Raw genomic sequence first — 26,451 nt, 5'->3', positions numbered from 1 at the left:
CCTTGGTGGAGCAGTGGGCTAATGCCTCCTTAAGTAACACCAGCTGCCTGCAATTAGTGCAGGTTCGCATCCCACCAGGCTCAAGGTTGACTCAGCCTTCCATCCTTCCGAGGTAGGTAAAATGAGGACCCAGATTGTTGGGGGCAATAAGCTGACTTTGTAATAATGCCGCTTGGGGTGTGTGTGAAAGCCCTAATAGAATGAAGGCTACTGCTAAGCTTGTAAGCCGCCCTGAGTCTTCAGAGAAGGACGGGATATAAATGGAATTAAAATAAAAATAAAATAAATAAAATGTAACCTAATAATTCTCCCAATTTTTTTCTTAAGTAATAACATTCCCATTTCCTTCTACCCCCTGTACATAGGATTTAGTTTCTAGTCCCCTATTCATAATGATTCCTGTTCACTGTATCTATTCTAAATTAGTCTTAAAATGTGGTGTCCAGAACTTGGGATATTATTCAAAGTGGAGCTGGCCAAATGCAATGCAGAAAAGCCATAGGATTGAACCACAGAGCACCCTATTCTCTCCCCAGTTTGAGAAGGTACCACTGAGGAGAGTTCTTGAAGTGCAATTTTTGAGCCAACTATGAATCCACTTTATTATTATGTCATCTAACCCACACCTAGTTTGCCAAGCTGTTTAAAATGAGCCTCTTAGCATGGTAAAGGAGAGACCTATTCAGCATTCCAAAAGCTTTTAATTCCACCCTACCCTTAATACATGCTGAGATCAACAGCACAAATTTATGTCAGACAAAACTCAAATTAAGAAAACAGAGGATCCTGAACCAAAATGTGGGGTGTTGTGATTTTATTGAAAAGTGGGTGTCTGTGTAGGTAAAAGGGAAGTTGATATGAAAATAATTCCTACAGAAAGATGGTAGTATTAATATGAAAATGTGTGAGGAGCATGGCCAATAACATCCAGCCTCAGAGGTTACATCAGAATGGTGTATCTCCTGAAAGAGGAGGTCAGAGCATGTTGGGGGATAGAAATACTTCTGCAAACAGCTACATCTATACATGTGAAAGTTTTGAGGGTGACATTATTTCAGTGATATCAGCCAGAACCTACTATAATGGCATGTGGGAAAGACCTTGAGAGTCTGGAGGAAGACCTATAGCCAGGACAATGACCTGATAAGAGGTAGCTGAGTCCACAGGTGGAAGAAAAGCATGGGAACCCTTTCAGAAAGGACTCTCCCTAGTTTTCCAGAGATGAGAAAGAGAAAAATACTTTCAGTCTTGCAAGATCCTGTTAATGTAACCTTATAATAAAGGAGGCTTTGTTCAACTCGGGTGCTTCTTGTCTGGACTACTTCAAAAAGCTGGCATTTATCCACATGCTGTGTGTGAATGCCTGGGAGAATTCCTCTTCTTTAGAATCTTGATCAACTTTCTCCATTTGAAAGAAATCAAGTTCAAAGCTTTCTAACGAGTGTAATATATTCCCTTTTTTTTGGCTAACTGAAACCTATTTATTATTTTCCTGTATTCACGCTACTTACTGAATAGATCCACTTTTTGGATTGGAACTATACATTAAACCAGGGCTTTTTTTCTCATAGAACACCCAGAATGGAGTTCCGGCACCTTTTTTGGATGGAACCTTGTAGGGTAGACAAGACGGGTTGTATGACGTGTGTGAGTTCTGGCACCTTTCCCCCCCACCCCCCAAAAAAAGCACTGCATTAAACCATAAACTTCCCTAGTGGACCAGGTTCACACAACATGCCCAGCCCCAAGAAAGCCTAATCAGACTTGGCATGTTATATAAATGCACATGCTAGGTCTTTAAATTACATGGATTCAGTGGCTGGTGTAAAGCCAGTCTCAGTCACTCCCTTTAGGAACATTAAATGTCTCTCTCTTTGTCTCTGAACTCTTTCAATATCCCAAAGGAGGTTTTTCACAAACATTTTTAATCTGATTGCTATCAGTTTGTGGAGTGCTTCCTAAGGCTGCCTTTTCCAGCCTTGGTATTACTCAGATATCAGAGCATTCTTTGCAACTAACATGCCTGTTAGAGAATGCTGGGAATTTAGAGCTGACCAAGGTGGGCCTAAGGCAGGGGTCTTCAAACTTGGCCCTTTTATGACTTGTGGACTTCAATTCCCAGGATTCCTCAGCCATTGGGAGTTGAAATCCACAAGTCATAAAAGGACCAAGTTTGAAGACCCCTGGCCTATGGTCTTAACATCCAAATTTAAAGCAGCCTAGAAAATGAAAGATAGATGGCATTTCTTTAAATGAAAGATAATTGAAAACATTTGTCAGTATCTGTCACCCACAGTGGGTATGGGTGGAGAAAATTTGATTTTCCCCAGTTATTTTATGGTTGGTTGAGTAAGCAGAGTTGCACTCCAAGTCTGTGGTGTTGCAGAATAAATCTTCCTCCAGGTTCTCTTTTTCTCTGCAATCTTAGGCAAATAAACTTGAGTGACACATGAACTCAGGACTGCCAATTGCCCAACTCTGATGTATGTATTTAGTTGTAGACTTTGAGGTTGGCACCACACCCCTACTATAGGACCTGAACTAGAATAATTTAGTCTGGATTAGTTTCTCATGTTCCAGGCAGTGATTACACAATGCAAATTAAAAGCATTTAAAATAGCTCACTTTCCCCTGAAGCCTTCCACAATATTGAATGAGGAAGGTTCCCAATTAAATCAAGAACTCAGATTCATTTAAAAAAAACGAACGGTGGACTCACCTGGCCTAGTTAATTAGCTAGCTAAACAAGAGACGTTTAAGCCCTGAAATGGGTATTTGGTTCTGGGGAAATTGCTTTTGAACTGGCTCAACTAGAATAAGGAGACTGGTTGGGGGAAACAGCCCAGGAAATTTGAGACAATTGTTTTGTAGTTCACTCCTGGTCTTTCTCTGGTATTTTGGATCTAAAAAGGAAAAGGTGTCTCTCAGACTATGTGGGGTGCTCCCATAGCTATACTCTCAAAATCAAATTTCCAGAAAAGTAGAAATCTCTCCTTTAAAGAAAAAGGTACTCCTAAGAGGTCCACTGAGTAGAAATCAAGCATAAGGTAGATTTACAGAAAGTCTGAAGAACTTGTAAATCAACTATTTTATTATAAACAAAAACATACCTTCAAGTCTCATATTAGAAGAAGTTATTTTTCAGCACATAAAATATGGAAGCATTAGAGATGGAAAAGCAGAGATCCTACCAAACTTCAAGAGCTTTGGAGCATAGTCAAGTCACATTAATTTTCACACCAACTATTTAGGTTTTCTGCTTTTCAGTTTAAAAGGAGAGCAATAAACTTACTTGCTCGTTGCATTCTGGTGGTTTGCTAATACCATCTTATTGCCAGCAAGTGTTAACAAAGTAACATTAAATTAATACTAATTAATACTACAAATTGTTAATTAGAAGGAAGATATGCAATCCACCTTTGTCCCAAATAGTAAATGGAAATACAGTGATGTAGATATTGGACCTGAAGCCGTGGAAAAGTTAAGTCACATCTCCTTTCCAGGTTAGGGCAGGGAGAAGAGGCTGATCTAGGAGTTTAAGCTGTAGCCTTACCAAATGGGGAAGGCCCTGCTCCGGCTGCCAGGCCTTGCTCTCTCTTCATACTACACACCATCCCAAACCACCCAACACAATTTCCAGTATTATCAATCAAAAGGCATTGAAGAGCAATTCCTTCATTCCTTCCATGATAGATTTTCCATGATGAAAAAAACAAGCGAAGAAGCCAAAGAAAAGCAGGGAAGAAAATTTCAATACCCCTTGATGCTTTGAGGAAAGAGCAAGGAAATCTTATGGAAACAGTCTCCTCTAGAAGCACCCAGCAAGAGATAGAGAGGCTGATGAACCAAAATGTTCTGGGCTAAGCACAAACCTCAGCAAACAAGGCTAGTTTCTGCAAGTGATGAAAGCCTTTAACTTAACAAAAACTGAATTAAATCCATGAAAAGCCCCCTATATGCACAATTGAATGTAGGTGAATAATCCATATAAATATTTCTTGAAAGATACTTCAGAAATAATTTATATAGATGAAAATAAAAATTGCAAATAATTCAATACTCCTATGCATGTTTTTTTTTAAAACCTGAAAAGTATCAACCCAAATCTATAAGGCACATCCAAAAAGTTGTCCCAAGAGTTAGGAACACAAAAAAAGGTAGTTACCAAGCATGTTTAATTTCAAACATCTTACGGCAAATTCACCATGTGCCAAAGGATGAACCTTTTGGAACCTCTTTGTCCATTATGCCATTGACATAAAAAGCGAATGCTGCTACAAAAGAAAATCCCCCTCTAAGATGATGACTTTTACTGATCTCAGGTTCCCACATTGTCTGCACCTCTGCTTGTCCAACAGCATCTAACCAAACCATTGCTTTTAAATTCAGACCAAGATTCAGAAAGCCCATAGAATTTAGCTAACTAAGTGAGAGATGCTACTGATTTTCTGTAGAATCTTTGCTATATGTCAGTACTCAACATTTAAAGATTTGTGGACGTCTACTCCCAGAATTTCCAACAAGCATCTTAAAATGAGCAAGGTTGAGAAACACTGTTATATATAATCACTGCTTTCTTTTGTCCCTGTTTTCTGTTGCTTTGCTATTGAAAAAAAGGGAAATTCTCACTAAAACTTTCTCATTTTCAAGTCTACAGGCTGCATAACTAGTTTACAAAGTTTTTGCTACACTCTTTATTTCTGGACAAAAAATTCCCAAGTATATTGTTTCCCTTTCCTCAACTGAAAAGCCTTGGTTTTTCTAGCTAGGAGAAAGAACCAAGAGCGCTAAGCTCGTTCAGGAAGTCATGTCAGCCTGGTAATAACATCCTGCTGAGAACCTTAATAGTTGTGTTCACTTTTGTAGACATACAGTAATTACAGGTATAAGTTCAATAAATACTTGTAGAACTCACAATTCTCCATCAGCAAAACTATTGTTCTTTACACCATCCATACATGCTGTTCTTTAAAGGTGCAGAAAATGGAGGGGAAGTATTTTCAGTCAAGAGTGTCTGAGATTCTAGCTTTCCAAATACCAGAAGAATGAAGTCTACAGGTTTTTTTATTATTTCCTTGTGTTGCTGAAGTGCTTAAGGAAGTACAGCCAAGCTTTTGCTAATTGCTTATTGTAGTATATATACCCTTCCTTTCAATTCAGGCAAAATATTCATCTTAGTGCCAAATCTCCTTATCTGTCCTGATGAATTTTAATCAAGAGTTTTCAGATCAGCCTAAATATTTAGAGGATTCCTGATGGGTCAGAGCAATTGTCCATTTAATCCTGCTTTCCAGGGCCCAGCCAGCTATTTTGGGGAAATACGAGTAACAGGGAATGGTGATATCCTATCCCTTCTTGCTCTGTTGTTTGACTTCATTGTAGTACATTTATTCTCATGACTAATGTAAGTAAGAAAAAGAGAGGTCAAATGGAAAGCTAAAGTAAAAGAAAATAGAAAAGAAAAAAAGCTAAAATAAGTAGCTTCTTTATAGAAGTTGTAAGTACACTTATAACCTTCCCTCTTATTCTATGGATACAACATGACTCTCTTTTTTCTATAATCAGTTCTGTCTAATCATCAAATTATAGATCATAAGTTCATTTATTGCTGACTGGAAACCCCTTATAGATTTTTTACATGAAACAGAAAAAAGTAGACTTTTCTCTGATCGAAGAAGTCAATTTGTCCATCTCAGCGTTCCATCATTTTCATCAGCCATTCCTCCATCTTTCCATATTTTTGTATATAATAATCTCACTGCAGTTGTCACGTACAAAAACAAGGCAAAATAAGAGGAGGAAGGAGTACTGGTGTGTCTGTCACCTTGAGTTGTCTATGAAAAGAATACTGCAAATACTGTATAAAAATAATGTAAATTTCAATCCTTTCAGCCACATATTTTCCTATTTTTCCATCCTATATCATATAGCCAATTTTTTTAGTTCTTTATCATAAATTCTTTCACGAGTAATTCTGCTTCAAATTTCAATAAAAGCATGTACATTTTAATAATCACACGTTCATCATTTGTACACAATTCTGTTTCAAACTCAGTCTCACAATGTTCAAAACCATAAATTCTTTGGTCTATTTTTAAAAAAATCTAATAATTGTAGATAAGAGAACCACTGTGTCAGAACCCATACATTATTACAGGGAACTCTTTTCTATTTCTTTTATTTCATTACTCTCGCTTCTGTCATAATCCTGAAAGGGGGGGGAAGACGCTGCAGGCTGTCTTTGTTTCTATCACTACAATATATCCCTTCCGCTGTTTCTGCATATTTGCTTTTCGAACTGTCTCTCCCTTGATGTTACCTTGGGGTGAGAAAGGAACGTGCCTCTGGCCATCTGGCTTATCTCCCGTTTCTGAAGGGAAGGGGTGAAGACCCAACAACATCACTGCGAACCTGGGAAAGACCGGTGTTATCAACTCCTTTCCCACAGCAGACTTAACACCTGGGGATTGGCCCATTGGAACTGACTGGGTGAACTGTTGGGGTGGGGTTTGCTTGGGACTCTTTTAACCTATTGATCTGAGCAGGAAACCCGCAGATCCTGCCTATCATGCCTATCAAGCCTATCAGCTTCTCCTAATAAAAGTTCTTTTTGGAAGAAACTGCTTCCACGAGTCCTGCTTTCTTAGGATGAGGTTTTGAAGTGGGCTCTGACACACTGACTACTATGTCCCTCTGCCATCAGTTGTTCTCTTGAATTTATCTAGTATTTTGTTTCACAGAATTCTACATGTCACAATTATAAAGCCATTTTTTTTGCTTATTATATTTTTCAACTATAAAATGCTTCTTGGCTGAGAACCACAGAGGTGCTTCTGCATCTGCTCCGAATATTCTAAATTGTTGAACACATTTCTAAGGTTGTCCCTTGAGGTAAACACACACATTGATCCTCATGAATAAATCCTGGCAAAATTATTTTCATTCTATATCAGCTAAAATAGTTACAAATAACTTGCTGTCATGATTCAATAATAATATTGACCTATAGTTTCTTGTTAAAGTCAAATTTTGCCCTTCTTTAGGTATTAGTGTTTTGTTGCTCTCTTTCCAACTCTCTGGCATATTTTCTCCCTGTCATGTTTTATACAGTCATCCTTGTATTTATAATCCATCTGGTACAAGGACTTTTCTTAGTTTAATCTTTTTATAGCTTCAGAAACGTCAATATGTGCCTCTGTTCCTTTGTAATCTTTGGTAAATTGTTTCTTTAGGTATTCATCTATTTTTCTCTAATGAGATGTCACTTCTTTTATATAAATTTGAGTAATATTAATGGAATTTTTTTTGTACAGCTGCATAGTACAGTATCTCCCTCTGGTAATTGTGAATACCTTTTTCTTTTCTCTTTTTGTATTTTGTTAGCCACTTCCATGGTTTGTTTGTCAATTCAGTTTTTTGCCTTATATAACTCATTTTTATTTCCATTTTTCTTACTTTTAATGTAGTTAAGTTAATTGCCATTGTAGAAGTTTGATTTATTGAGAAACAGCTTCTCTGGAGATATTTTTTAGTTCCACTTTTCTATTTCATTCAAAATAGCTTCTCTTTTCATTTCTTTTTACAATAGGTTCATTATTATGTTATATAAAATAACCTCCAATAAAAGCTTTACCTGCATCCCAAACGTATTCGTAAATCAGTACCTTTACCTTAATTATTAAAAAAACATTTTGTTTTCTTTGTACAAGCCTCCACTATTGCTTCTTACTAGTGCAGATAATCAATCCATCATGAAACTGAAAGTTTAAAAAAATCAATATTTGTAACACCTGGTTCAGTATCATCCCTTTCAGTTCGATGTTGACTCAACCTTCTGATGAGGTTTCTATTTAGTCTTCTCTGACATCTATATTTGACTCTCCTCTGATTCCTCTTTGAATTTTTCTAGAAATTCCCTCACCTTCTGGATAGAATTTAGTCATAACCTCTGCTGTTTGAAAGTAAAAACCACTCTTAGTTCTCATCAGGATCTTTTTCTGCTTCAATCTCAATTGAGATTTTTCTCTTATGTAAAATTCTAATAGGAATTTTTAAAGAATCATATCTTTATTATTTATCTTGAGCCTTGGTGGAGCAGTGGGCTAATGCCTCCTTAAGTAACACCAGCTGCCTGCAATTAGTGCAGGTTCGCATCCCACCAGGCTCAAGGTTGACTCAGCCTTCCATCCTTCCGAGGTAGGTAAAATGAGGACCCAGATTGTTGGGGGCAATTAAGCTGACTTTGTAATAATGCCGCTGGGGGGGGGGGCGAAGGCCCTAATAAGCAGGCATATACATAGAATGAAGGCTATTGCTAAGCACATTGGTTTGTGTTTAAATTGTAAGCCGCCCTGAGTCTTCGGAGAAGGGCGGGATATAAATGGGATTAAAATAAAATAAAAAATATCTTCAATCTTGTATTAAAATATTGCTGAAGAACTTGATCCCATGTTTTGTTCCTGACAAAGTGCACCTTGGAACATCTCTTGTTCTTGCAAATTTACATATTTCATCAATTTCTGCATCAGTATCTTCCTATTCCCAATCCAATTTTTTCCCCAAGGCTTTAATGATCTTTTCTCTAGCTGCTTCATCATAATCCTCTGGGATTGCTCTAAATCTCAAATAAAATTCCTTCTCTCTCAATTCCAATAGAGCCAGATTATTTATCTTTCCAGACATTTCTTCTACAGAGTTTTTCACTTTATTAACTTATTTAATCACCTCTTTTATCTTTACAAGTCTTTCATCCATTTTTCCCCCAAAAGCCATAATAGAAATTTCTGGTGAGGATTTATGGTAAACTGGATGTCCCTGAGTGACTAGGGACAGTAATGCAGCAAAAATCTCCAACCAGATCAATAGAGACCAGCAGACACAGTTTTTCCATATGAGATCCTGGGCTTGCACTCTGACAGCTTCTCCTTTTGAGTACACGACAGGAACTGAGGTTTTAGTTGTTGGCTCATGAGGGATTTCAACCACAGCCGTAATTGTAGCCAACTGTACAATGTCTCTTTTCTTAACCACTTTGGGATATAATTAATTTAAAGCTAAAGACAGATTTTCTAAGCAGTAAGATAAGATTCCATTTGGTGAGTTACAATTCTTTCCAGATTACAAAGAGATGAAGAAAAAATATAAGAACTTATAGTTTTGATAAAAAGCTTAATGAGTCAGTGTAAGAAAGTTTAAAACAAATAAAGGGGACATTTATTTTGAAAGATTATTTTTTTGTGAAAGTGCTTTTGAACAAATTGGAATTAAATTAGACAAATGAACCAGACCTTCATGGGAATGTTTTTTTGTTTATTATTAACGAGTGCAGACAATTGGCGAATTTTACAAAACAAAAGATAAAGGTAATATGAGCCAGACTGTTATGCTGATTGTAACTATGATGATATTGATTGTGATCCTGACTGTAACTATGGAGTGCCATTAGAGATGAAAATATTAAAGGCACAGGAAGACAAAAGAGAAAGAAAAGGAGAAGCTTGCCTTTTCGTTTCCCCTTGTTTAAGACACTTTCCTTTTTGGATTATAATATTATAATGACAACCAGAAAAGTGGTGAGAACGGAGGGGAGGAGATCACTGCTAGAGCTACCTATGGGGAAAAGAATTACAGCAGATTTGGTTCAGAAAATGGTTCAGGAATTGAGAAATAAATTAGCTGAATCACTTGATACTAAACTGACTAAATCACTGGAGAACAGAAATGACCTACTACTACATATATCAGCAAGCATGCAACACACAATTCATTCTTTTGCACATAAAAAAGCTTCAGCTACAAAAAAAACCCTTTAGTGCATACATTTTTTTAAATCTTTGAGCATGTTCTTAATCAGATACACTTCACTGCTATAGTGATCAGCATCTTTACATGACTTTCCCATCTTGCCATCTCAGAATCTTGCAGACAAGTCTTGTTAAGGACAAGCAGCAATGACAGGAGGATATGGAGGAAGGGAGCTCCAATTGCCTAGCACCAACTAAAAATATCAACCACTACTACGAGACTGATCTGTAAAATTATGCATGTCCCATATAAAATGACCTTATCTTCTGTCTTCCCATTCAGTATATACATTTTCTCATTTTCTAATAGTTTTCAAAACTGCTACCTAGAAGTCCAACTTCTATTTTTCTACCAGAAAAAGAAGAGAGCTTCAACAGCACCAGAGCTAAGGAGAAGGTAAATGACTATAAGCCAATTACGAGTTGTTACTCATTCTAAGAAAGAAGGTTTCTACTTTGGTACCAATCCGTCCTTTCAATCCTCCTAAATCCTCTTCCAACTGAGAACACAGAACTGGGATGTTTTATCAGTTGCTAAGGAGAGAGACAGAAAAAGAAACTTTTGCAGAGAAGGAGTGGAATAGAAAAGCAGCCTCCAAGGTCGATTGGGGGGCGGGGGGGGGGAAGAAAGTTGTTTCAAAAGACAATACTGGAATGAGTTAGTTACCCATCTAAGCATCCTGAACACATTGCTTGGTAGTTATGTGGCTGTGCAAAGCATTTGAAAGGGGGCTTTGCAAAATGAGTGAATTATTCACCCTCAAAGCATGAAGTAGCTATAATGTCCAGACAGTTTAGTTTGGCTGTTCTGAGGGACAAGCCTGACTGTTCACATTTTATGTACGCATAGAAAGCCCATCTCATTCGACTGTCAGCCAAGCAAAGCAGCTGGGTATACACACACCTGAGCAAAGAACCAGGAAAAGCCTTCAAAACAGCAGCACCTGGCCTTTCAGAGGGGATACAGCTGCTTTAATGTTTCACTTGTGCCAATGCACTTTGCAAAGCCCCCTCCCGTTTCATGCTTTGCACAGTCCTAATAGCTAGTAAACAGATAAAATATATGACTAGGTTGTTGGGAAAAGGAGAAAAGAGAGGTCAGGGAAACCAATTTTCAGCCAGTCTTGTGGCTTCCATCACCAGTCCGAATTTTTCGAGCCAAGATGGTCTCCTTCGTAACTTTCTTGCAGTCACTGGCCAATCCAAGAAAGCACATAAGATCAATAAAACCAGTAGTGAAATTCCACCGCCAGCCATATTCACTTGTTGAGTAATCAAAGGGGAAAGTATGATGATAATTATGGAAGCCTTCTCCTAAAAAGAGAGAGATAAACAAGAAGAAAATGGTAAGAAACAAAGCCCATTTTCCCCTCCTTTCCCTAGGCGTAGCCTTTGGGAAGTAGTCAACTCTGCTCAGTGTTCCCATTCTTGTGACACAGGAAATGCATTTATCTAAAACTGAAATATATTACAGCTTCCTGCATTGTAGTCCTTTATTTTATATTATTTATTCACAACATTTACTAGCCCCTCTTCATTATAAAATACTGCTATAGCCAGTGTGTGTGTGTGTGTGTTTTACGTGGTTTACATAAACCATATAAAAAAGCAAAAAAAAAAAGTGACAACAACCACACTACCAACTCATCCAAAACTCTGGGTGGGCAAGGAAGATGGCGGTTTGTACAAAAAGCTTACACCTCTGAGCAGGGAGGGAGTTTTGCCATTTGGAAAATATTTCTCGTTTTCCTTGCAAGGAAGCAAACCCAAGGCAGCACCACCAAGAGGGCAGTGTTGAGATGGGAGCAAAGGGTTTTCTGATCTCCCTTGTCACCATTTTGTGGCCTTCCTGAGATTTGCACCAGTAATCTGGTAGCCCTTTCCAGATCAGCGCTGGGTTTTATAGATCAGTTCAAGGACTTTGTGCTTGGCTTGTCAGCATATTCAAATTCCCTATTCTTCACCGTTTAGTAGTGGATACCCTTCTACTATTGCATCTATTGTTGCCTTACTGCCACCATTAACTAACTTTAATTAAGCATTAACACAGATTTAAACAGCTCATATTTTATGCATAGCACCACAGCACTAACTGGGTTAAACACGATTCATTTTCAGTCAGTTTTAAGTGGTGATTTACAATTGGAACAATGATTAGAACATAGAATCATAGGGCTGGAAGAGACCGTCCTGGCCAAATGGTTAGTCCAGTCTATTCTTGAAAACTCCAGTGATTGAGCACTCACAACTCCAGGAGACAAGCTATTCCACCGGTTAATTGTTCTGTCAGAAAATTTCTCCTTATTTCTAGACTGGATTTATCTTTAGCAATCTTCCACCCATTACTTCTTGTCCTGCCCTCATTGAAAGCAAGATTTCCATTGCTAGATTTACATGTTCACAACAAAACTTTGATATGAAGTCTATGTTTCTTTCTTTTTTTAAAAATACCACCTTAGGAAATCTCTAGCCCATACATCTTCCTTTCCTCTGTTTCCAGGGAAAACCTCCCCTCTCCCCAACCTCAGATAAGTAACTGATGGTGGGGCAGGGAAGTGCTGCTATCTGAAAGCTTTCTAAAAGCCTCTATTTCTATCAGTGGAGGCTGTTTTGCAACCAAATTCCCCCAGTGGTTGCTGGGCCTGGATGTTGCTGAGAAAAAAGGAGTTATGTCTACCTTCTCTGAAAAACATCTCACATCACCCAAGGATCATGGTGGCACTGAAGACTGCTTGAAGGCCAGTTGCTACACACCAGAAGGGAAGTTTCAAAGGGGATGAGAGAGAGGAAAAGAGCTCTTGTTATGTTACCATCTCTGCTCTTCCCAATGCTTGAGGGGAAAAAAATTCTGTCCAATATTTTATTTTGGGCAGGGCAAAACCAGTGTCTTAAATCTAGATAAGCTTTTTAACTCTTTTTTGCTTTTAAAACAACCCCAACTTGAATGGGACCCATTTTTCTTGTTTCTTGCTGGAACAGACTTAGGCTACTTAAACCACTCATTTCACCATAGAAGCCAACCTACTTGACTTCTCTCTGCCTGTTCCAAGGACACGAAGTCCCTTGGCCTAGGCAAAATGCTGAACAGGAATGACTTGAAAAGGCTGTAAACAGAACAGCCGATCTTCTCCAAATTGCCATCCACCCATCCTTCATATTAAAACAGGACTTTAATATATCCTCCACTGAAAGGATTCAGTTCTTTATTTCCAAGCTGGGGGAAAACATTATCTTTCTCTTGGTTTCTTTGGAAAAGAAAAAAGCCCTTGGTCACATTGGAGGGTCCTTAAAAAGCCTGCCACTGCATGAGGAGAGGCTGAACTAGTCAAGCAAGCAGGGAAAGGAAGGATTAGGTCTTTTCTATCCCTTTTAGAGTGGTCTTGATCTGCACTGGGTCCCTGATGGAGAATAAATAAAAACCAGAGTTGAAGCACATCATCTACCCTCAACTTATGGCACCTGGCAGGCTTCTTATATCTTACATACCCAAAGCTCCAAAAACCACCAAGTGATTTTCTCTAGGGCTGATGTGACGATCATACGGCCGATTGCCATACATGTGTGCCACACTGTTCACCAGCCAGCTGGCATTGAGGGTTGAAGTGTAGCGAAAAATGCTCAACAGGAAGCTGATGAGAAAAGTTTCTCCCCAAAAATACCAAGGAACAAAGGAAGGAAGCAAGAAGCACATGAGTACCACTGAGGTCTTGTAATACCTGAGAAGGGAAAAATGATGCATTAATATACCAAATTATGAAGCAGTATGGAAATCATAGCAGCACTCCAATTTCTACATTTTTAGTTAAGAAACTATTTGTGATACTGCTCTGGAGGGCAAAAATCAGACTCTAGTAGCACCTTTTCCAATTAACGAATTTTATTAAAAGGCATAAACTTTCGTGCTACCAGATTTCTAATTTTTTGCCACTCTGTAGTAACACAGCTTTCCTCTTAAAGACTAGTAAGCTTCATTCAAAAGCAGTAAATGTTCAAAATTATGACTGTAAAAAATCTGAACTGCTGTCCTTTGACTCATGGAGTTGAATGCTGTCATGATAATTATTGAACATTCTGGAAATCATAGGTTCAATTTTTGGTTAATTACTTTCTGAACTGATAAATTATCTTGATGTATATACAATTCTGATATGAAATGGAAGATAATATGCAGCAAATAAAAAGAATAATAATTCAACAGAACAATTATAATGGCTCAGACATTTTAGTCTCTAGCCAAGCAATAAATATTTGTGCTCAACTACCAACTACCAACAGCAATTGCAGCAGATGATGAAAAGAATTCAGCTGACATTGTAATTTAGTCACTGCCAAGCGCTTTTCCCAGATCCCTTTCGTTTCCCATGCCTGCAATAAGCCCTTGCTCACCTCCTCTGGAACATCACAACTTGATCAGCTTTCAGGTCAGACAAGTCCAGCTTCTGTCCTTTTTCAATGACATCAGGATGTTTGCGGACCAACAACCAGCCAATATGAGCAAAGAAAAAGCCCCGCTTTGCATTGTGGGGATCTGCATCCGTCTCAGAGAATTTGTGGTGCACACGGTGATCTCTGGACCACTCAAAAATATCATTCTAGATGAAGCATAAAGAAAGTAACTTGAAAAATGTTTAAAAGTGGACCGCTCTTAAGATTTACTCCCTGCCTATCCCTAGGGAACAGGAAAGAAGAAAAAAATACTTTATTAATCCTTTACTCTAGGGCAGGGGTCTTCAAAGTCGGCCCTTTTATGACTCATGGACTTCAACTCTCAGAATTCCTCAGCTAGCATGCCTGACTGAGAAATTCTGGGAGTTGAAGTCCATGAGTCATAAAAGGGCCAAGTTTGAAGACCCCTGCTCTACGGTAAGCAAAAAGTATCTTGCTTTTTAATTTTAATTTTCAACTTTATATTGTTTTCTTTTGAACTTTTTAGCTTTTACTGTATAGGAAACTGCCCATAGCCACTGTATAGTGAGTTGGGCGACATAGAAATCCAATAAATAATACCCATTTGACTAAATCACAGGAGAGTTGGTGGTATTTGGTCAGAAGTATTCAGCAGCCATGTTTTGTCCACACATTCAGACAAAGGCTTTTGGAGATTGGCGCGAATTTTGACAGAATGTAAATGATAGCTTATAGCTAGCCCTAAGCCTTAAATTAATTAAAAACTGAGCAAGTAAAACAAAATGCAAACCAGAAACTTGTCTATAACAATATAGCACAGGGATCTTCAAACTTGGCCTCTTTTATGATTTGTGGACTTCAACTCCCAGAATTCCTCAGCCAGCGTTGGGAGTTAAAGTCCACAAGTCATAAAAGGGCCAAGTTTGAAGATCCCTGATATAGGAGGAAGCTTTCATGTTCTGCATGATATGCAAAGTTCTATATAGAATCTCAGACCCAAACTGCAGAAAAGACGCAGGTGGTCTACCGTACTTCCTACCTGGAAAGCCATGGAGTTGATTATGGCCAAGAATATTCTAAGAGGTAAAGTAGCTTTGTAAGACCGGTGACTCCAAAGCCGATGTGCTCCAGCTGTAACTCCAAGACCAGCCAAGGTGAAGCACAAAAAAGCTGTAGAAGAGAAAGGGGAGGAGGGAAAAACTGTCAAGAGGATGTAACTGATATCTTAGTATAACTCAGGTATCGCTCCCATCATCCCCAAAAAACCCAGTTTTTTAAAAAAACTATTCAAGATTTTAAAAAGATATAAATCAGATGGAAGAGGGATTTCTGTTCAGCTAACAATGCAACTTGTTAACTATCCCCTCTAGTGCATAATTGTCCACATTATTTCTAGATTCACTTTCATAACAAAAGATTTTTAGATTCCTTGTATAGGAAACAAATCCTGTCTTCTATTATGAAATATCACAGATGTTCAGACATAAGTCCATTATCTATAGAACTCTTATATGATTATCATGACTATATGACTTATTTATTTATTTATTTTGATTTATATACCGCCCTTTTCCCGAGGGACTCAGGGTGGTTTACAGGGCAAATTAAAACAGTACAATATATACAGGTTAAAATTAAATTAAATTAAATAGCCCCAAAATAATTAAAAATTGAAACCTTAACCCAAAACCCTCAGTCCAGGCCAGCAAGCTCAAATAGCCAAGTTTTTAGGTCCCGGCAAAACGAGCGAAGGTCGGGGGCCATCCGGAGTTCCACAAATGCATTGGTATAGAATAGGTGGTACTAGACTCAACAGTAGTAACTCTGAGAGAGATCTAAATGTCCTACTGGCCCAGTGGTGAGATTCAGCCCGTTCGCACCACTTCGGCAGAACTGGTAGCTAATTTTTTGTTGCCCAGGCCCAGAATGGACTTCCAGAAGTGGCATCCACACAGAGAACCGGTTGTTCACATATTTGAATCCCACGACTGTACTGGCTTCTCACTTAAATATGAGCCAGCAATGTACTGCAGTTGCCAAAAAGCCAGTGCAATCCTAGGCTGAATCAACAGGAGGAGAGCATCAAGATCACGAGAAATGATAGTACCAATTTATACTGCACTAGTGAGACCATGCTTAGAATACTGCATCCAGTTCTAGTCACCTTGATACAAAATGATGTTGAAACCCTGGAAAGTGTGCAGAGAAAAGCAACAAAGAAGATAAAGGATCTGGAGGCTAAATCATGGTTGGACAGTTTGGGGAGTTAAGAATGTCTAGCCTATTAAAGAGAAAGATTAGGAGAGAACGATAACTGTCTTCCAGTACTTGGGCTATCAGAGAGAAGAAGGGATTGACTTATTCTCTGAAACAGTAGAGGGCAGAACAAGAAGTAACGGGGGGGGGGGGGACTTGTTAAAGAGAGATCCAACCTAGGAGACATTTTCTGACCGAACAATAAATCAGTGGAACTGCTTGCCTCCCGGAGTAGTGGATGCTCCATCACTGGAGGCTTTCAAAAAACAGACTGGACAACTATTTGACCAGGATGGTATAAGGTTTCCTGCCTTGAGTAGGGATTTGGACTAGAAGATCTTCGAGATCCCTTCCAACCTTATGATTTTATGTTCCATGTTCTAATTCTGCAAGTCCTAGGAAAGAAATAACCCTAAAGCTAGATGTTTATAAAGTTTGTCTAGCTAAGGTAATTGTCCAGTTAACAATCAACAGGCAGCACAAAGCACATTGCCTTTTTTATTTATAAGAAAATGCATATTCCACTTTGTAAGGAAATCATTCAAAATGATTTACAGTATCTTAAATGATAAAAAATATAACCAAAGTATTAAAATAAAAACAACAGAAGAAAAAGCAATCTAAAGAAAATAAACCATGAACAAGTGTCAAAATAAAACATTTTTAGTTTTATTAGGCACTGCCTGACTCTGGGCAACTCACAATATAACAAACAATAATATATAACATGATTAATTAAAAACTAAAGAACAAGAAAAGTAAACAACAAAACCAAGATGGTGATGTAGTCAACAACATACAACTATCTATGGCTGTTAAAAGCATTCATTATGGGCTGGGGAAGCAGATGTTTTACATATCATATGGTGGATTATAATTAAAAAATTCATATAACATTATAATTTGAGAATATTTGTCAAGTCATAGTGCTGAAATCACTGTAACAAAGGGGCCACTTATATCTGGGGCTGAGAGAAAGTGTAGAAAACTGGGCTATCTTCAAGCCCCAGTTGGGCCTTTAGGATCATCATCAAGAAAATACCTAATAACTAGATGAGAGATACTCCAAAGCAAAACAGTAGGTGGCCAGATTTTCCATTTCAAAACAAAGATTCCCTGAATATATTATTACCCTTTCATTACTTTATTATTCTCAAAGACAGAGGCAGACTGCATATGGATGTGAGTAATATGGAGACACACCAGAACTGAGATGACAGCCATTTTTGGTTGTTTTTCAAAGCTCTTCCAAGAAAAGACATTATGCTTGCCATTATCTCCAGCAGTGATTACATAGGATATTCCCAGAGCTAGTTTCCTAGAGTGTTCTCAGATTCATTCCTGATAAAGTGAAATTATACCACTGGGATATCTTCTATCTTTCCAGAAGAAACATTTAATGAAACAATCTATATAATGATGGCACCCTGAACATGAACCAGATGTCACTCTTGCAGTACATCTTCTCAGGGAAATGATTTAGAACTGGCATCCTGTTCAGAACAAAAGGTGTTTTGTAAGAACTCAACTTCTGTTTCCATTAGAGAAAAAACAGTGCTACATAGATAAATTAATAAGAAATAAAAAGAGGAACATTTGGTTGGGCTATCATTCCCAAACCTTGCCTATATCTTAAAAGACAACCTTTAAGTAGAAAATTGTTGCCTTAAATTCCATTCTGAGCATATTGGCCATGATTCCCTCCCAGCAATCCATATTGGATTTTCAAATATTCTCCAGATCTTGTGGTATGTTTTTACAGTCAAACTCTTTGTACTTTGCATTAAGTACAGTGTGGTCAAATGGTCAGCTATTGTAGTGGAAGAAGAGATAATGGATGCTCAATTGTGAGTACTAGCTCCAGTGACTATACATCCTTTATTTCAGAAAGCTGTCCTTTAGATTTTGCTCTTGAATTGTAGGCCCAATTATAAATACATTTTTAATCCTTATGAACCTCTTTCAGATTTGCCCTTTTCAGGTTTGTCCTTTATTTTTTAAATGAAATATGGTCATTATAGTATTAAACCCAGATGAAGACATCAGAAAGAATGGAACAGAGGATTAGCCATAATTTTTAGGGGCAAGTGGGAGGGAAGCATAGATATTTTGGAAATGTAGATAAGTCTCAGGAGAAGTCTATAGATACTACCGTATGTTTGCACAGGGCACACCAACAGGAGAGTAAAAGATTCTGTCTGGAATACTGAGTTGAGGTCTAAAAACTAAAAGATACAATGGTGGAACTTTTGCTCAAGATCTCACTCTTCCTCCAGCAGGCAAGGGCCATTCCTTCCAATCCAGGGATCTTCAAACTTGGCCCTTTTATGACTTGTGGACTTCAGCTCCCAAAATTCCTCAGCCAGCATGTCTGGCTGAGGAATTCTGGGAGTTGAAGTCCACAAGTCATAAAAGGGCCAAGTTTGAAGACCCCTGCTCCAATCCATCCTTTTTTTCTTGTTTCTCCTCTCAATGTGTCTGTCTTCCTATTCCATACATTGAAAACATAGCATGCTTTGTCCCCTCCCTGTCCTTGTAATGCCTGCCAGCCTCTGCATTACACTCCTATTCTGATGTTGCCTTCTTTCTCTGCCAGGTGAGTTCAATGCTCTCTAGTTCACCTTTTCCCCCCTCCCTCCATTCTCCCTGTTCCTTGGTAAGGCACCCCCCAAATGCAGCCTCTTCCTCTTTCAGCTCCTCCTAAGTTACTTCCAGTTCTCTGTCAATTTTGTCAATATAGTTTCCTTCTCCCAATCTTTATTTTTACCAAGTAATGGAAAATTCCAGCTTTGGCCACTTTTTTTTACTTCTCAGAAGTTTCTGGATCCATGTGGCTCTCAGAAGGAAGTCAAGAATAGGATTGCCAAACTGTTGATCATCTGGATTGCCTCTTGATCAGAAATGTTCAGGTTTCAAATATTCAAACCACAGGGTCATTTTCCATGGATACAGTTATGACTATGGGTCTCTGCTGACTGTTTTTAATGCATGTCAACAAAGCACAGACTTGGAGCAGCCAAAAGGGGGGGGAAGCAGCCTTAACTGAATGTTCAGTTGTCCTTGCCAGTGATAAAAATTATAAAGGTGAAAATAGATAGGCTGAGATGTGGCTTTGTCTATCTATCTAGCCCTGTATTTAGAGCTGTTACATGGAGTCAAAGAAGGTTATAATTAAGATATTCTATACCATTGTGACTCTTTTAATTTCTGCTTCTCAAGTAAATTCATTTCTCAGTTTGAATTGGCTTTTGTGCAATTGTTCAAACACTTAACTAGATGGAATTTCTGGAGTTGCTTCATGTGCTATTCACTCCTATCCAATGCACCCCCGCCACCCTCCATGTACTTTGATCTTCAGAGGACATAATGAAAAAGTGGGGATGGGGGGCTCAAAAAGCCCTGGAGATTTTCTTCCAACTCCATCTCAAGTGGGTTATACCTCTTCAATCTGGAGTGGCTTTCATCAGGCGATGCCCTTATACCCCTTCTGCTTTTAGACAAAGAGCCAACACATTCCCTCCTTAGCTATCCTTTTTTAAATTAGAATAAATTAATTTGCATTACTAGTTATTTTTACTATTTGCCTGTTGCTTATATGGCATATTAAACTGCTAGATATAAAATAAAAAATGTATGTATTATTACCATCTTCATATGTAGTTATGTATTTATTTATACAAATATTTGTATGCCACCTACATTCCAGATTCTTGGGAGACTGCACATCTCACTAGTGGGGGAAAAAACGTACCACGCTTGCATTTTAGACAACCTCCATACAACATTAGGTCATTTAAAAACTGCCCTCTGAAAACCTGGAGCACAAAACTCTGAGTGGAGAAGAACATCATGGACAGCAAATTTTTCTGTCTTATTACACTTTCCCATAACCATCGCAACTTTATAAAACTTGGACAAAGCACTTCTCCATTGAGACATTTTAGGGAGCAGATTTTCAAAAATGATTCCTAAAAGGCAAATGACAAACATATATTTTACTCTCTGACCACCTTCTGAAGAACTTAGGAATGATTTACCATCTGGGAAACAGTATTTCATTCATCATATAACTACTTTTGTTATACTAGGAAGGATGCTGGATATTTCCCAGAATTATCCCTGAGTATTCTATTCAGAAGTGCCTGATTTCTCGCTGTGAATCCTGAAGAAAATATGAATTAAATCACTGGATCCATCTGCTTGGTTGTTGACTATGCTTACGGCCCTCCTGATGTTGATAACATTATCTCAAGGAGTATGGGGAAACAGTAGTCTATGCTAGGGTCCATATTGATCAGCAGACATTATTCAAGGTCCCATTCTTAAATACTACATAGTAGACCTAGTTCTCTTGCACAGAGAAAAATCCAATAACATTCTAAAGCACTGAGTATTTCTTACAAAGTTGTATATGTTTTTGAAATCAGAGCATTCATGTAGCTGCCTAGAACAGTGTGCTTCTGAATTCAGATGGATGTGGGGTATTGGGGAGATGTTCAAAGCCCAGACGAGAGGAAATAACACTGAAAGCAGCAGAGGCCTATGGAGCAGACAATAAGTTGACCCAAATAACTATTTTTAGACAACAATTTGTCCAGGATTGGACAACTCCTGCCTTGGGCTGGGGAATGGACTAGACCTCCAAGCACCCTTAGAGGCCTATGATTCTTTGACTCTCCCTTCCAAGGTAAATTTTGAGCAGTTTTGGCTTACCCCATAACAAAGTGAGTAGCTTTGCAGAAGGTATGAACCAGACGGCATACACAGCAGTTAGATGGAGAAGAGACATGAGAATAATGTTCCTCCAGACGTATCTTGCTGCAGGCTTAGGACCCTCTTTCTCACGATAAGTCTCATCAAAAATGTCATCTTTCATCTCTCTTTCTGACCCCATTTGCTCGTAAGTGGTATGGACTTTTTCTGAATGAGCTACAGCATTCTGGGTAATGTGAGTAAAGGCAGGCATGGTAGAAAAGTCTGCAGCAATCTGGCAAATAAAGAAAACAAAGTTACATACAAAGTCATGTGTTGACCAAAACCCAATAATATCTTCCCCTTTTCTAGGTTCTTCATTTAAACTCTTAAAAGTTGGCACTTGTCTACAAGGAAATGGAATGCTTGCATCTTATGGTATGACTATGATGGGCAATTTGTGATCTGTTAAATACATGTCTAAAGGCCACTGTTTGCATTACAACTTATACAGTTTGCTAGATACCCAACTGTAATTGCAACTAATGCTCCATAGGATAAAAAGTTTGAGCATGCAAACAGAAATTCCTCATTCCTCAGCTAAGTATTGAAATTTTGTCACGAGTGGAATCAATAACAGATTTCACTTATCGTTCCCATGCATTTCACTTATTTGGTACATATATACATAGTCACTAGACAATGAGATGGGTGGCATATACATTTATATAATTCATTATATGCACTAGAGCAGGGGTCTTCAAACCCGGCCCTTTTATGACTAATGGACTTCAACTCCCAGAATTCCTCAGCCAGAGGAATGCACTAGAAGGTAGAATGCAAGTTTTCAAATGAATAATTATGGACCTTTACACCAAGAGTTGTTATCAACTTGATGGCACATAATTAGGATCAAGTCAGATAAAGAAGGAGAAAAACAAGCCAAAGAATGTCCCAGAGGTGCTTTTTCCAAATGGCAACTGGACTTTGTTTTTTTCTTTGAAAACATTTCGCTTCTCATCCAAGAAGCTTCTTCAGTTCTAACCTTTTCAATGGAAAAAGTTGCCTTTTGGAAAAAGCACCTTTTGGACAACCATGATCTGGATGATTGAGAATTTCCACAGACATTAAGTCAAAGAAAACACTAACAGATTCCAGAAATGTGCCTATGAAGTCACTAGGTGTTGAATACAAGATGTCCTTTTTTATCACCTGACTAGAGAAACCTCGGTATACTGTACTTCTTTATTATTTTTATTCTTATCATTGATACCTCACTCCAAAACACTGACAAGAGTGGGGGTTTTTTAAAAAAATTAACTTGCTTGTGAACAGCTGACCTTGGAATAATGCTGCTATAAATCACTCAAGAGTCATTGAGATTGAAAGTGGATGAATGAATATGAAAAATAATGTCTCTTCTCACATAATTGTTAAGTATTGAGATGAGATGCAGAAATTACTATTGGTCTTATTGTTCCTATCAAGCAGAAAAGGGATGTTAGATTGCATCAAGGACACTCCCCAAGCTGGCTGGAAGAAAATGAAAACTAGCATTAATCTCTGTTTTAAGTTAAAAATATAGTTAAAACTATTTCCATCCAAAGGAAGATTCAGAATTCTTTGCAGGTGGAAAACCAGAAAGGTTGTATTTAGGTTGGCTTTATTTTAACAACACTGGAGAAAATGTAAGATATTACATATAAAAAGGAAATTAAATTTGAATTAATCAGGACTACAATAAATTACACCAGTGCTTTTCAAACTTGGCAACTTTAAGATGTAGGGACTTCAATTCCCAGAATTCCTCAGCCAGCATGCTGGGAGTTGAGGTCAGCACATCTTAAAATTGCCAGTTTTAAATGCTCCAGTCTACACATTTATCTGGAGGGAAGCCCCATGGAATTCAGTAGATCTTACAATTATATATACGTGATTGTACTATAACTTAATAGAATAGAAACTTTATTGATTTAGTCATTTGACCATATCAAAAATATAAAATACACTAAATTATGTTCAGCGCTTTTGGAAACAGCGTTCATCTTTAGGAGATAGTGAAGTGCTGTTATTCAGAAAGGATGAGTAATGCTATGTAACTACAGTTCAACAATTAAGAGTGGATCCTTTTTTGCCTCAAGGCCTCCTTCAGCTCAGGAAAGCTGGTGCCAGTGCTGGGCATGGCCAGAAAACAGTCTCCAGGCCTACCAGGTGAACAGGCTACTCACCCTTCTCAGCAAGTGTAGCAGGGCTAGGCCAAAGCCTCAAAGGGCCAGGCAGAAAGGTTAGGCAGCTGTCTTCAGTTCAGGGGACATAATTGTTAGGTTGTGGAAATGAGCAACATTGGCACCATTTTACTCTTGCCTGCTTTTCTTTGGCACAGGAATGTCAATCAGAAAGAACATATCTTCTCAAGCTTGACTTAGATTTAAATGATGGTTAATTCACAGGGTCTTACTTTAATTATAAGGAAGATTCTAGTCTAATTTAATGGGGGGAGGTTTCCTCAGCCATAAAAACTGCACAATGGAGGCTTTTCCAGTAACAAAAGGGAAGAGCTGGTGGGTAAACTTAGGAAGATTTAAATGAGTGCCATCGAAACCTCTCAACAGCTTTGTAGCTACCATGGCACAACGCAAGTCTTTAGAGAATGTTGAGGATGTGGAATTCTCTCTGCCATTCTCGCGCATAGTGTGGGTTGTGGGGCTGGTGACCTCAAGAGTGCTTCCCAATTGTGCCATTTCAGAAATCCAAGGTGGCTGTTCCCTCTTTTCTTCCCCCCCCCCTCCAGGCTTCTTTGCAAACTGCCGGGGCATAGAGAAAAGTAGGGAGACTAAGCGGTTGTCTGAACCCCTACGGTAGTAAAACGCTATGATAAGCGCAGGGTCACTGAAGCAGTAGGCCTGAGCTTAAATGGAAGATGGTAGAGGACAGGAAGGCCTGGAGGAACGTTGTCCATAGGGTCGCGATGGGTCGGACATGACTTCGCAGCTAACAACAACAAGCGCAGGGTGATGCGCCAAGAAAGCCCCGACCCAGAAGCATCCTCACCGGGCAGCCCTCCCGTCAAGGGGGCTCAGTGCTTGCAGCTTCCCCCAAAAGAAAACTAGTGCCTGCCTACTCCCACCCTCCCGCCAGCCGCGCGCGCGCGCGCGCACTTCCCCTCCGAGCAATAGCGTCAGATCGGCCCGGGGGAGCCCCCTCCCCACTGCGGCGTGGGTTCACCCCCGGGGAGCCAGTCGCCTTTTCCCGGCCACCGCGAAAGCAAAGCCCAGCTGGTAAAGGACACTCTCTAGGGGAGGGGGGGTCTGAAAAGGAGACAAACACACACACACACATACACGTCGCCTGCGGGCGGAGGGGGAGTCGAGGGGCGCTGTTTCTGGAAGGCTCCAGGATGGCGCAAGGGCATCCGTGGCGCAGCCCCCTCGCCTCCTCCGGGCTGGGCTCGGAGAGAGGGGCTCCCTCGCCGGTTAAGCTCCGAGGGGAAGGCTTACCTCCTCCTGCAAAAACTGCGATGGCGTCGATAGGCCCTCGATCGGCACAGCTGAAGCTCCTTCGCCCGGAACCGCAGCGAGAGGCGCGGCTTTTTCAGCTCCCCTTCGGTCCCCTGGTCCTCGGATGCTCGGTCTGGAGCCTGCGCTTAACACTCTTCCTCCATCAAGCCCTCGCCTGGGATTTTAAACCGCCGGTCACGACCTGCAGTAACCCGCCGCTGGCTGCTATCCTGCGACCTTGGCAGAAGGGGCGGCGGAGTGGAAGGCGCGCGTGCCGGGCGAGCGCTTGCCGGGGGCTGCTAGCCGGTGACGCTACAGCGGGGCGGAGGGCGAGGCGGAGGGCGGCGATTGGCTGGCGGAACTTTGGTGCCACCGGTGCCTCCTCGGCATTGGCTGTCGGCAATCTGCTGTTGGACGGCGGTGCGGTCCCCGGCTCTTCTCTGCGCTTCTCTCCTGCTGGCTCAGCTGCCGGACGCCTAGCCACGCCTCTCCGGCAACCGGGCAGAACGGGACGAGGAGGTTCGGCGCCGGGTTGCTGCTTCGCACGCCGGGTGGAAGGCACTCGAAGCCTTCGCTCGGTGTCCGAAGCGAGGCCGCGGCTGAAACCCCTGCTCTGCCTTCCCCGAGCGCTTTCCCCGGGCCATTTATTGCAGCCACCCGGCCTTTGCTGGAATCCCGCGCCAAGGGGGAAAGGGGGGCGGCGCCCGAGCCAGGTGCTCCGAAACAGCCGGACGCTCCGCCGAGTTTAGAATTAGAATTAGGAATAGAATAGAATAGAATAGAATAGAATAGAATAGAATAGAATAGAATAGAATAGAACTGGAAGGGACCTTGGAGGTCATCTAGTCCAACCCCACGCCCAAGCAGGAGACCCTACACCATTTCTGACATATGGCAGTCCAGTCTTATTGAAAGCTTCCAATGATGAAGCTCCCACAATTTCCGAAGGCAAACTGTTCCATTGGTTGATTGTTCTCACTGTCCAGTTCCGAGTTCCGGATAGGCGTTTTACTCCGGAGCAGGCCTTCCCAGACGGAAGATTCCAAACTCCCTTTCTGGAACAGGAGCTCCTTCAGAGTTGCCTGGTTTAGGCAACAAACACAGGCGCAGAGTCAGCACATCCTCAGCACCCCCCCACCCCCACCCCCAAAATTGGATGAGCTAAATGAGGCGCGACCTCATTGCCTGGCAGACTTCCCTCTAGCTGGTTCCTGAGTCCTGCAGCTATTTCTGTGCCATTGTAACAATAAGGATATCATTTTGGGGTCACTCTGCAATGTTTGGGGGACACTGGAAGTAGGGAACGGCCAGGGACTGTGCTGGGTTATGTTAAGCGTGCAGAATCACCTCTACCTTTGATCTTGGACATCCAATGCCAGATCTCATCTTCTGAGGATTCCTGATTTTCCCACCAAAGGCTGGGAGGGAGGTAGAAATATCATTCGGTGTGCATGTGGTATTTGCATAAGAACATTTGTGAGACTTTCAGACTGACCAGAGGTTAAAAGCATTTCATTATAAATTCAGCTTATTTACACAGAGGCTTTTACCCATGGGAAGCAAATTCTTCAATGAGTCATATCAGCAGCACCCATCGTGCTCAATTGTAGGCAAATATATAGAAATACCTATATCCTATCATTTCAATATTTCCAGATCTGTTTCTGAGTTCCTTCCCTTCCTTCTTTGCTAAGGCCCTATTTTTATTTCCATCTTACAGATTCTGAGTGGTTCCTCTCTTGCAGCTTCTTAAAAATAATTGAAGACAAACTATTGGCATTTCCCTTCAAGAGGAA

The 26,451-nt window shown here is 40.0% G+C and overlaps 1 protein-coding gene across 1 annotated transcript; it reads right to left on the bottom strand.

Annotated features, from left to right (window-relative positions):
• Positions 1–9,294: 9,294 nt before the first annotated feature.
• SCD (stearoyl-CoA desaturase) lies at positions 9,295–24,969 on the bottom strand. Its single transcript, XM_081329243.1, has 6 exons — positions 24,656–24,969; positions 21,180–21,453; positions 15,250–15,380; positions 14,190–14,395; positions 13,290–13,519; positions 9,295–11,117 (listed from the first exon to the last, which is right to left on the bottom strand). The coding sequence occupies exons 2-6, from the start codon at positions 21,430–21,432 to the stop codon at positions 10,918–10,920; spliced, it is 1,020 nt and encodes a 339-aa protein (XP_081185369.1). The 5' UTR covers positions 21,433–21,453; positions 24,656–24,969; the 3' UTR covers positions 9,295–10,917.
• Between the last annotated feature and the right edge of the window lie 1,482 nt (positions 24,970–26,451).

This window comes from Vipera berus (assembly GCF_964194415.1).
Source record: "Vipera berus genome assembly, chromosome: 5".
Lineage (NCBI taxonomy): Eukaryota > Metazoa > Chordata > Lepidosauria > Squamata > Viperidae > Vipera > Vipera berus.
Note: the sequence above shows the minus strand (reverse complement) of the source record. Positions and strands in the feature narration are given on the sequence as shown.